Genomic DNA, 12735 nt, shown 5'->3' with positions numbered 1-12735 from the left:
TTCAAAGCGGCCGATTACAATGGCCAGTCAGGCAAACAATGAGATTAAATCATTGGAAATCGACGATCGGTCTCGATATATGGTTACATTAAAATCAACAGGCGAGGCTGTAATCTCGCCGGCTGTTAATAATTGGAAAATAATTGTTTTATCATGCCAAAAAGCTGCTGTGTCGTTTATTGCACCTCAAACATTAAAACACTGCGCACTGAGATTTGTGACAAACTGTAAAGCATTAACCCATCACTGCACCCTGTATGCAAGGGCTGGTTTGCCTTCGCTAACTGTACGGAGGCTCAGTCACTGGTACATTGTTATATACAAAGCCATGTGAGGGAAACCTCCATCCTACATCTGCTCCCTGATCTCACGGCGAATTGTAAGTGGCTCCTGCCTGAGATCGCATGCTGTGGTTTTATTAAATGTGCCAACTGCTAGGACTGTCTTAGGGAAGACAGCTTTTAGATGCGCAGCTCCTCTGTCTTGGAATAGTCTGCAATTGAAGTGGAAACTGAGCAATCTGGTGCCACTAAATGTTTTTAAAGCTCGGTTGGATGCTACTCAATCGGAAGCTGTTGGTACCTGCTCATGTGGATAGTTATGTAAATTGTAATCCCTGTAATGATGCTGTAAAATGTCCTTGTTCTGTTTATGTTTTTATGGTTCATGTGGAACCTACTTGAGCAGGTCTCCCTTGAAAAAGAGATCAAGGATCTCAATGGGATACACCTGGGTAAATAAAGGTTTGAAATGAAATGAAAAAACAAATCGTTTTCTGTACTTCTTCTGTGGCTTCAGGCTCGATCGCCGTTCAGATGACAGCGTTGTTTCCCCCAAAAGTGGGTGGGGCCGTAAAGGTAGATGTTATTCTCATCTATGGACATCGATCGCCTACTGCTATATTTAACCATACATCGAGCCCGATGTGAAGATCCAAAAATCCACGGTTTTCTTACATTTCTGATCGGATTGGCAAAAACTTCAGAATTTGAATTGACATCCGTTCAAATGACAGCTTTGTTTTCCCCCAAAAGTGGGCGGGGCCGTAATTTTCGACCGGAAGTGACGCATGTGTTACTCTCATCTATGACTAGGGTTGGGTATCGTTTGAATTTCCACGATTCCGATTCCGATTCTACTTTTCGATTCCGGTTCTTAACGGTTCTCGATTCCGATTCTTTGAGGGGCAGGGTAAACAAATGATACATGCTTCTTCCACCAAAAAAATTACATTTATTCGAGAAACTTTTACACAGGTTAGTTTAAAGTAATATTCACATTAATCAGTCTGTTTGTATTCACTGCTATGTAACTGTAACCTGAGAACCACTGAAGCTACAACAGTGCAACAGTCCAACTTTTAAAAACAGTTCTTGTTGAGAAAAACAAGCATATCTGCCTCTCAGGCATACCGGGAAGAAATGTTTGAACATTTTGAAGTAAAATGCTTCAATCTGGTGCACACGCAGAATTACTAGAGACTAGATCTAGGGGGTACAACTCTAAACACCCATATGAAAAAGATCGGTTTACATTTTAATAATTAAATAACAAATAGCCTACATGTAACGCATTTTATTTTTGTTGTTCATTCATATCTTATTTTACTATTTTATTTATGCATATTTTTTTATCTCTCCAGTTTAAAACGATATGTCTGGTTTACTGTCCTATAGTATACATTGGAATGATTTCAAACCTGTTTTATCCCAATAATTATAAAAGAGTGCCTTGGAAATATGTGTTTTGTTTACATAAATTGTGATCAAAACGTTTGAGACCCACTGAGATAACTTAGACTAAAGTGAACTATCTAAACACTCAGAGTCCTTTACCTCACTGAGCTGAAGTTATTAGCCTCTCAGTCTGACTGGAGAGGACTCTCCCTCCACATCATTGTAGAAACATCTTCTTCCGTTAGAGCAGCTAGCACCAGATGCTAATAACAACAGCGCCAGTTCCAGTGCACCCTCCCTTTCTCCCTCGCTCACGCGCACTTTGGCTGTGAGCTGCGGTTGCCAGATAAGCCAACATCCCTCATTTTCATCACTTGCAGCGCCCATCGTACAGGGCAAATGAAAAGTGTAACCGGGATGAAAAGGGTGTTACATTTACTTAATTATGAATGTTGTTACATCAAGACCGAAAATTAGGATGAGCACCAACGGTCAAAACATTTATTTTTTCTCCCAGAGCTGTCAGCGCAACGCCTCCACAGATCTGGCGCCCTAGGCGAAGATTTATAATGCCAGTGCGACGGGCCGGCCCTGGTCTCAGGTTACACTGTAGGAAATGTAGATACAACGCTACATTTCCCGCCCCGCTGCAGTCATGCAGTAGGCTACGGAGAGCGGCGAGAAACATTTCCTCAGGAATCGAAAAGCGGAACCGAAATTCACATTTCTAAATGATGCCGTTGGAATCGAAATGTTGGAACCGGTTCCGAACCGGAACCGGTTCTCGGTACCCAACCCTATCTATGACATAATCATGCTGAACATTAGCTGCCTTTAGCTTAGCGGTGGCGACTTGAAGTCATTTGACCTTGATGTAGTTCCTTTATAGCAGGGGTGTCAAACTCAATTTCATCGCGGGCCACATTGGCATTATGGTTACACTCAAAGGGCCGGTTGTAACTATAAATATACAGTACCAGTCAAAGGTTTGGACACACCTTCTCATTCGAAGGTTTTTATTTATTGTAATAATTGTCTACATTGTAGATCATTACTAAATACATCAAAACTATAAAAGAACACATATGGAATTCTCTAGTAAACAAAAAATTGTTAAAAAATCCAGAATATTTTAGATTGTTCAAATTAGCCCCCTTTTGCCTTGATGACAGCTTTGCACACTCTTGGCTTCTCAATATAAATATACATATGTAAATATATAATATATATTAAATAATGTATTATATTACATTATTGCCTCTGCATTGGATTATTATCAGTTCTCGTAATAACTTCACAAATAACTACGTCTGAAAGCAGAAGTCTAGGGCAAATAATTTAAAGCAAATATTCAAGCTCTTGCGGGCCACATAAAATGAGGTCGCGGGCCGGATTTGGCCCCCGGGCCTTGAGTTTGACACCCCTGCTTTATAGCATAATGTTAACTTTTTACTTCCGAATGTTGCATGTGTGCTTAAAAAAATCATAAAGGTGGTGTTAATATATGAAAATTATCCTGCTGAACAACTCATAAATATCATAAATGGAAAAATCTGTCACTCTATTGACACCTGGTATAAAGATATTTACTTTTCTTCTATTCCTATAGTGACATGACGGCATGCCACCCAGTCACATCTATCTGACAGTTGCATCACTGTCCGTTACACGTGTGATGCTCAAGTCTATACAAAAAAAAGAAGACAGCATTGAAGGACAGCTCAACATTTGTTCTATCATGGAAGAATGAAATCCCCCTGGATCCCACCTGTCAATCAAATAGGTAGCGTGTGACACTTTTATAGATAGAATCAAAGTCAGATATGTCGGTGTCTTTTTTTAACGCTCTCTGGAGAATCAACGAAAGTCCCAGTCTTCTTTAGTGTTTTTAATCTTTGTGGATCAAACAAACTCACAGAGATTCCACGATGAGGATGAGAGGGTAGTGGCAGCTCGGGGAATCTCTTAGTGATGGCTTCAATCAATCCTTCTATCTTCCCATAAAGCACCGGTCTGGACTGGTGGTTCAGTCTGGAGGATTCAGAGTGGCAGCACGTTCACAAAGGAAACACCTCACATTCAATTACACAGCGCTGTATGACTGTTTTAAGCAGGTGGAGAAGTGTGTGTGTGTGTGTGTGTGTGTGTGTGTGTGTGTGTGTGTGTGTGTGTGTGCGTGCGTGCGTGCGTGCGTGCGTATGGAATGGATTTGCCAGTGGCTTTCTCAAGCGTCCTTGCCTACATCAATATGTCTGTGTGTAAGGCAAAGTGTCTGAGTTTGTGTTTACTATTTACCTTTGACATGGTGCTGGTGTTCACGCTCACATGTGACCCGCTCCATCGAAATCAGTCGGAAGTCGCAACGGCTCATTTCAAAGTAAACGTGGATTTGCGTAAAAAACTATTTTTTCTGGGTTCGGGTGTTTTGTTTGATTTTAAACAAACAAAGTCTTGGCTTTCAGAATATGAATCTTTTATTTCCATCACACGATAAATACATTCTTTAAGCTTGTAAAGGGAAGACGACAGGCACTCTGCTCTCTGCAGCGCCGCTCCCCTCCCTCCGCTGACATTATGAATGTAAGCGTATAGTAATCAGATAACACGGCAGGGTCCGTTACAGTTTGTTTTCATCTTATTTCAATTAAACAAAGTCTTGGCTTTCAGAATATTAAACTTGTTTCGGCAAATTCAGAAGATAAATATAACTTTGAAGCTTCGGCATAATTACAAGCGGAGAACGGAGTAACTTGACGTCACAGCAGGCGAAACAACAGCCGGTGTTTCTCGTGAGGGTTTTTCCCGGGAAACAAACACAATACACACACACACACACACGTATACACACACACACACACACACGAGCTTCCCCCAGACCAGTAATCCAAACGAAAATATCTTCCCTCCGTAGTATTTTGATCATTTGCTAAGAACCAATCAGATCGATGGATTCCAGAGAAGAGGAAACTTTGAAGGCCTTCTTCTCAAAACGATGACTCGGTAACAGTCGTTATATAATGTGACATATTTAGCTTAATATTTGGAGTCCAACAACAATCCTGATATCATTAGAAAGCTAGGAATATCCTCTTTCCAGCAGTGGATACAACTCAAAATGTGTCTTCGGGTCAATGCGACTGATTTCGATGGAGCAGGTCACATATGTGTGTGTACTGTCTTGTGTGTGTTCATGGTTGACTCAGTAATTGACTGTGTGAGAAACTGGCTGGTTTATAACCCAACTTTGATTGTTTCCATACCTCATTATTACAGAAATGCCCCCAAGGACTTTCTGAGAACAATCATAGCTTTTATATTCCTGGCTTTGACACTTATTCTTACCTATAGTCTTATTTCTGTGGCAAATATCCTTGTTATTTTAGTATTTTATTTTAAACTTTATTTACAGGCTGATAAACAATTTGTATTTTTGAAAATAATATTTTCTCAATTTGATCCTGTTTTTCCTCAAGTTTTAATTGAAAAGTCATCTCAATGTTATATTAGTCAAATAAACACTGCACAATACAAAGTGTCCTTGACAATATGTATTTACACGCACGTATATGTAAAGCAGTGTGTTTGTGTGTGTACCTGAACAGTGCAGATGCGGCGCTGGCAGCCTGTGTGGCCACCTTCAAACAGGAGAAGGAGACTCCAGCTGACACCGCCTCAGCAACCGCCGCAAATCCTGAAGCACCAGGGAACAGACGCTCGCTAGGGGGCTGCCTACACACACACACACACATAAAGCACCACCCACAAAACAAGGTCAAGTGGAGTTGTTAACAGACAGACATTTATTACATTGTAGCCCTATGGAGAACCGCAGTGACTCGTCCTAAAACCAGGAAGTAAACTCCTTCCGGTTCCTTCGACAAAACCAATGCAATCTCTCCGTAGGGTTTAGGAAAATAGCTGGAAATAAGGTCTGTGGTTGAAACACATTTAAGAGACAGATCAGTTTTGTTCAGCCGGATAATCTCCACATGTCTACCCTACTTTTATAATTTTCGAAGCATAAATCTAGTCGCCAGAAGCAAAATGCTAACGTTATGCTATCAACGAACTACAGCAGGGTCGCTGCTTCAACGTCACGCCGACTTAAGATCCATATTCAAAATACAGATTCTAAATGGAACAAGTTGAAGCGTTTGTTTCAACACTCTGCAGGAGGCAGGGACTTGCTTTCAAGCAGAACAGGGCAAACACACTTAGCGGGAGTGTTTACGTGTTCGGTGTAATGACGTACAACTGCCTCGACAACTTCTGTAGTCCTATTCAGCCACTTGGTAACAACCATCGTTTTTCAGACACGTAAACTCTTCAGAAACACCAGCGGGGTCACTGCTGATGTGTTTAATGTCGTAGAACAAAACGTGATCTGTCTCTTCAACGTGTCTCAAACACAGACCTTAGTTCCAGCTATTTTCCTAAACTATGGAGAGATGCGTTGCTTTTTGTCGAAGGAACCGGAAGCGGTAAAATGCTAACTTACTTCCAGGTTTTAGGACGCGTCACTGCGGCACTCTATAGTGGTGCAGCCATGAGTCCTAAGAACTGGGAATGAGTTGGAGTTTTAGCACTTCCAATTTCACAATTGTTTGTAATTGTTTTTGGTAAGATGCCTGAAATACGGTCTTAGTTAAGACAAGCTGAAGAGATTTAAACAAAGTGAATACCCTACTGGTGAATGTCTGAAGCTTTTATGTGTCATAACAATCGCTAAGAAGTAACTAAATTAGACTACTAAACGTTATTAGGCCAAACATTACCCACCTATAGCTGAGCAGTGGTATCTTAAGGTCATGTGACCATGTTGTTGTCTGTTTATAGCCAAACATCTTTTACTCTTTGAGATTGCATTAACGCCTCAACAATAGGACAAGTGTTATTAATAAATGGAGATTATCCTGCTGAACAAAACCGGTAAGTATCTTAAATGTATGTTTGCCACAGATCTTATTTTCTGCATGTAATCGAAAATATAATGAAAGATTATATTGGCTTTTTGTCGAGGGAGCCCTTGGGAGCTAACTTCTGGGTCTGCCTACACAATAATCCCTACACCACTCTATTAAGCCTGACAAACAGATCCCAGAGTAGGCAGAATAAAGTGCATCTGTGATAAACTCTTCTGGAATAGCTGTTGTAAGCAAATACAAAATGTCAAAATGGTTAAAAATGCTACAGTAATATTGATCCGAGATGAGTCAGTGAGAACTAGGCCAAATGTGTTTTGCAAAGCGAGCGCCCTTTCATAAGTTCACCAATATTAGTTTTGACATGGATGTCAATAAAGGTGTCATTCTCCCGCTTGCTTTGCCAATACCAGCTGTGAATGTTTGCTGAGTCGCGACAAACCCGTCCTCCCTCTGTCTCACTTGCATACACACACACACACTCATTTTCTTTGACCTATTGGTGATACAAAGATCACCAGGAGCTGTGGACTGGCTAACTGTTGCCACAACACCAGTCAGATGGAACATTCTAAATAATACATGCATGCATATAAAAAGGTGCACACAAACACACATACACAAACACACATGCACACACACACAAATCAGAGTGGTAGCTAGCTGCTTTTAATTTTTTTAATCGTATCTTTTTTATAATATTATTAGTTTCGTGATTTATATTTTGTTAGTAGTTGATTGGTCTATTATAGTTTATACGGACTTATTCTGTATAGGCCTATTTTCAATATGAATTCCATAGTTATGATAATCTGTTTCCATGCTGCTTTAACAAAAACAATTTCAAAAATTGGGATGAAAAAAAAGCTAATCTAATATAATTTAACATGATAAAATGTAATATAATAAAATATAATATAATAAAACATAATACAAAATAAACTATAATTCAATATAAAATAATATATACAAATGCAAAATACAATTTTATATGATATGATATAATGTAATATAATTCACTGACACATATTCAGTGTTAATGGACACACTTGGTGAAACTCTCGCCCTCTCCCACACCCACACCCACCCACACCCAACACACACACACACACACACACACACACACACACACACACACACACACACACACACACACACACACACACACACACACACACACACACACACACACACACACACACACACACACACGCGCACACACACACACACACACACACACGGTTCCACTGAGCGTAAAGGACAGATTTCCCCTGCCATCTGAAATCGGTTATCCGCTGTATCTCCACCGTGTGACAGGAGGAACATTCCATTAAAATGATGTCAACCTTGCAGAAATATGACATGTGTTTTACTGGCTCGTCATGTATTCTCATAAGCAAGCCAGCAGACAGTTAATTCAAATATAATTAAACTTCCTGAAGCACCATATGTAACACGTTTTACAGGAGGTCGCTGCTCTGTGTCCAGGATGCTTAAGTAATGCAAGCTGCACAGTTTGTCTAAAAACATAAACTCATTAAAACATATATTATAAGAATGACTTTGTGTTGTTTTGATGACATTAAAACTACATTCATTGTATCTTCAGTTATAAAGTATACACTTCTCAAATGCCATAAGAGGAATGTCACAAATCCTAAATAATGTGTATTTTTATTAACAAATTAAAATAGGTTCCAGGCAATTCACATGCAGTCATTGAGTCACCAAACTCTTCACAACATTTCATGACAATTATGTCAAATCATAGCATATTTTCTTCTGAGTTCACTGGCCTATGAAGTTAATTGCTGATACATAATTAAACTACAGATGCAGTGATTCCGATTTTACTAACCTGTTCCAATTTCTGAAAAATTAACGGTCACTTCCAATTTTTGCAAGTATTTTCTAATAAGAATTTAAATTCACAGCATCCTCAAAATTAAATGTGACTTCTCCTTCATGGAAAATTGAAATGTTGTTGTGTGTTCATAAAAAAACAATGACTATTAAGAAATATTTTCACTAAATCTGCACCAAGTGACAGGTAGGTGTCTCATTCTTACTTAGGAAATAAAGTCTAACTGAAAGTGAGTAGCAGTACATCTCACTATATCTTCTGTTTTTACTTTCCCACACGGAGCAATATATTTTTATAACACACCTGACATTATAAATCCCAGTGACAGACATATTGTTTGTGTGTGTCGACACATTCCACAGCTGAACGGGGGGCTGTAAATTGCTGCTTGCTCTTGGCTATATTTTGTATCAATTCCAGAAAATAACTCGATATAAAAAGTATTTTCTGTAAGTGCCAATGTAGAATGATAGCAAGGCTGGTCAGTGTATGTTTTGGTTATTGGATTTTCTTTTCACAAAAGGATGTTCAAAAACTACTACAGATGTAGCACTTCATTTCACACGCCTACCTGTGCCAGTCCGTGATCTGCACGGGGCGGGCCCCTGCTGAAAAGGAAAACCCCCCGCAGGACTTGATACGCCCCCTTGATAAATGTAATTATAATGAAACCAGCTGCAATGGATCATGGATCCACCAGGGGGTAAGGTGATTAAGGCGAGACACCCCAGGTGAATAGGGTAATTTTCTTAACTTAAAGGTATCAGCTAGAAATGTATCCAGTTAATTACTACTAATAAGGCAATTGTTTTTTGTATTACAAGTTTTCTGAAATAGCATGTTTAAAGATGCAAATGATCCATTATCTCATTAAATATGCACATATTTTAACACATTTCAGGAATCGAAATCTGAACTTTGAATAAAGCCAGGTTCAAAATTCTTGTTTCAAAAACGGATGTTATTAAGGGCTGTAAATATAATAGGCCTATGTCTAAAATGGGCAACATTGTTAGGAGATTTAAGGGACATTCTACCAGAAACGTATATTATCTGTCCTTGGATTGTTACAGTGAATACAAATTATAATCCATAATATATCTTAAAACTGATGAGATAGTAGTGTTTTGTGAGTTGTTTGTACATAGGTCTGTGATTCACTAGGGTTTCAGGTGTTTTTTAATTTATTTTAAAACACTTTTGAAAAATAGAAGTTCTTAAAAATTGCCTTTCCCCAGCCAAATTGGAGCGAGGGGTTTACATTTTTTTATTAGCTAAAAACTTTTATTTAAAAAAATATATAATCAATAACACATTTAACTTATTATCTTTCACCACAGTTCATTACAAACATTGAATAATGCTTACATTTAACCAAAGAAAATAGTGTTTTACAACAGTCCCCATGTTTTTGGTCAGTCCTGTCATGCTTCATAAAATGCACCATATGAAATAGTGCAATACACCTTTAAGAACATGATTCTGAAGGAGTTACATCATCTGACTGAGGAGGACCTGACAATAAGTGGGTAAGTTCTGTCCTTGAATTTTGAGATTTTAATACGAGGACAAGCTCAAGAGTCAGGCGCTGTCACGTTCAAATATCCCTGAAAAGGATTATATTGTTTTTGTTTTTAAAAAATGTAGATAAATTCACTAAAATCCCTTGCTAGCAAGCTAACTATTTTTAACCTGTTAAGCCCCAAGTCTGTTTTTCAGGTCTCAGGCTCGAAAATGACATTCCCAGAACAAATGACAATATCTTCACTTCTAAAAGGGGTAAATTAATAATCTTTTATCTCAAAGCAATGCTAAACCTGTGAGTTGGATGTAGAAAAGTCAGAATCAATATAGAATTGTTTTTATTTTAAAGTAAATTCAGATTGAACATGGTAAAAACATTTAAATTATAGTGTCCTTCCAAAAATATTACTTACTGTATAGTGAAAAATAAATGTGTTTATTAAAACAATGCTTCGAGCAGTTATCAAAACATTTCTATTAAATCTTATCGTGTGTGCTTAAATGATTATTACCGCATCAGTCTAATATTGAATCATGATAATGGTTTAAAAAAGGAAAATTTACCAAAACAAGATTTAAAAAATACAAACATAACTTTTCTGAATCAATTCAATCTATTAAGTCAGTACTGTAACAAGCTGTCAGTCACACAGGGAAATATAATACAGAAATTGACTTATAACTGGTTAAGTTATTGCACTTAATTTTTTAATTCCAATTAATTATTATTATTATTTAAAAATAATTGGTGTAAAAGTTGTTTTTTACAACAATATGACTACCTGGTGATTATTATTTCCTTACCGTCTACTACAGTTAACTCAGTGGTTCCCAACCTTTTTCAGTCAGGCCCCCCTTGTGTAATTGGAAATATTTTTCGAGCCCCCCCAATCCGGTTCCCACCGAGATTGGTAGAATTAATTGTATATAGTTGTACAAACATTATATTTTCTCTTCTAATAATAACAAGAGAAAAAGATCCAACTATAATTTTATATTTAATTATGGATTGAATATGAACAAAAGTGCTCGATCCTGCCACTGTGAAATAATGAGGCCTAATTGAAACAATTACAAATATGTTTTATCGATCCCGTTCTTTAACAGTATTTGTATAGGTTATTTTTTAGGGGGAAAACTAAACAAATTAGAAACAGAATTCACATTGATTCATTTGATGTAGTGTGTATTATGGGCTGCTAGCACACATAAAATACCTGCAGTGGTGGTATTAAGTAGATTCACTCGAGTACTGTACTTATATTGAGGTACTTAAGTATTTCCACTTTTGCTTCTTTGTAATTCTGCTCCTCTACAGTCCAGAGGTAGATGTTGTACTTCTACTCCACGACATGAATTTAATGGGAACCGCATGCAAAGACTTCTTGAGGTTCAGCAGGCAGAGACACTGGGATCTGAAGTGCAGGTCGAAGAAGGCGTACAGGAAGGGGTTGAGGCAGCTGTTGATGTAGGCCAGGCAGATGGCGTAGGGGTGAACCCTTAGCAGGATGCGCTGGAAGGCACAGTTGGCGGGAAACAGCTCCAGGTAGTAGAGGGCCATCTTCACGATGTGGAAGGGCATCCAGCAGGCAGCGAACACCACTACCAGCGTGGTGAGGATCTTCAGCAGCCTCCTCTTGCGTTGGTCCTTTTTGCGCAGGGTGTTGACGTGGCGGGTGACGGTGCAGCCGATGAAGCCGTAGCACACCATCATGGCCAGGAAAGACAGAAGAAAGCCCAGAGCTGAGGAGGAGATGCTGAGCCCTAGGATCCACAATTTCTCCTGGTCCATAACCAGGCTGAAGTCCATGGCGCAGGAGGTGCGGTTGCTGGTTGGATCATACTTGGCGGTGCGGAAGATCAGAGTGGGGGAAGCCACGAGACCGCACAGCAGCCAGATGGCGGTGAGGCAGGCAGGGTTCTCAGCTGAGTGTTGGACAGGGAGTGAGCGATGGCCAGGTATCGGTTGAAGCTCATGCAGGTGAGGCAGAAGACGCTGGCGTACATGTTGAGCAGCACCACGTAGCTGCTGATATTGCACAGGGCCACTCCGAAGGGCCAGTGGTAGCCCATGGCGGTGTGGACGGCCCACAGAGGCAGGGTGACCACGAAGGTGAGGTCAGCCAGGGCCAGGTTACCGATGTAGATGTCAGCTATTCGCCGCTTACCCTGAGCTCTACACACCGCGAAGATCACCACCCCGTTTCCAAAGAGGCCGAGGATGAAAATAAGCATGTACAGCACCGGGATGACAGAGTATGACGGAGACCACTCAGAATAGTCACAGAGTTCTCTGACTCGTCGGTTGCCTCCATCTTCTCTTCTTATTCCCTTTTTCAAGAAAAAGAAATCTGTTGCAGATAGATCCACAGTATAACACTCTGAAGTCTGTTTCTGCATGTGCAATCTGCCCACCCTTAAATACTCCCTCAGACTTGTACCCTCCCCAGGGTATATGCAGGAATCCCAAAGTCAAATTGAATTCATTTTAAGACCTCATCGCAACTTCGAGTTCTAAAACAGACAGACCACTGAAGCCTCCTCTCCACATGAACTTCAACCTCTCTGTCAAGGTCAGGTTTAATGCAGTATGTTGCTTCTGTAGACTTTGTGCTCTTTCATTCCAGTAAAACTCCTCAGAAACCATTAGAAACCAGTGATTGACCACAGGGGTAGACATTAAGGGTAAAATACCACTGTCCGAAATGAAATCTTAACAAAGGAATTAAAGAGTTTATGATAAGATAAA

The 12735-nt window shown here is 39.5% G+C and overlaps 1 protein-coding gene and 1 pseudogene across 1 annotated transcript in view; both read right to left on the bottom strand.

Annotated features, from left to right (window-relative positions):
* Positions 1-12735, bottom strand: part of LOC117451744 (meiosis inhibitor protein 1) — a 171601-nt gene that overhangs the window by 116832 nt on the left and 42034 nt on the right. Inside the window, exons 11-12 of the mRNA XM_071203907.1 lie at positions 5271-5405; positions 3593-3707 (exon numbers count right to left, since the gene is read on the bottom strand). Of these exons, the coding sequence (XP_071060008.1) occupies positions 3593-3707; positions 5271-5405 (250 nt within the window). The remainder of the gene's footprint in view (positions 1-3592; positions 3708-5270; positions 5406-12735) is intronic.
* On the bottom strand, positions 11026-12386 carry LOC117450722 (apelin receptor B-like; annotated as a pseudogene).

This window comes from Pseudochaenichthys georgianus, chromosome 8, assembly GCF_902827115.2.
Source record: "Pseudochaenichthys georgianus chromosome 8, fPseGeo1.2, whole genome shotgun sequence".
NCBI lineage: Eukaryota > Metazoa > Chordata > Actinopteri > Perciformes > Channichthyidae > Pseudochaenichthys > Pseudochaenichthys georgianus.
Note: the sequence above shows the minus strand (reverse complement) of the source record. Positions and strands in the feature narration are given on the sequence as shown.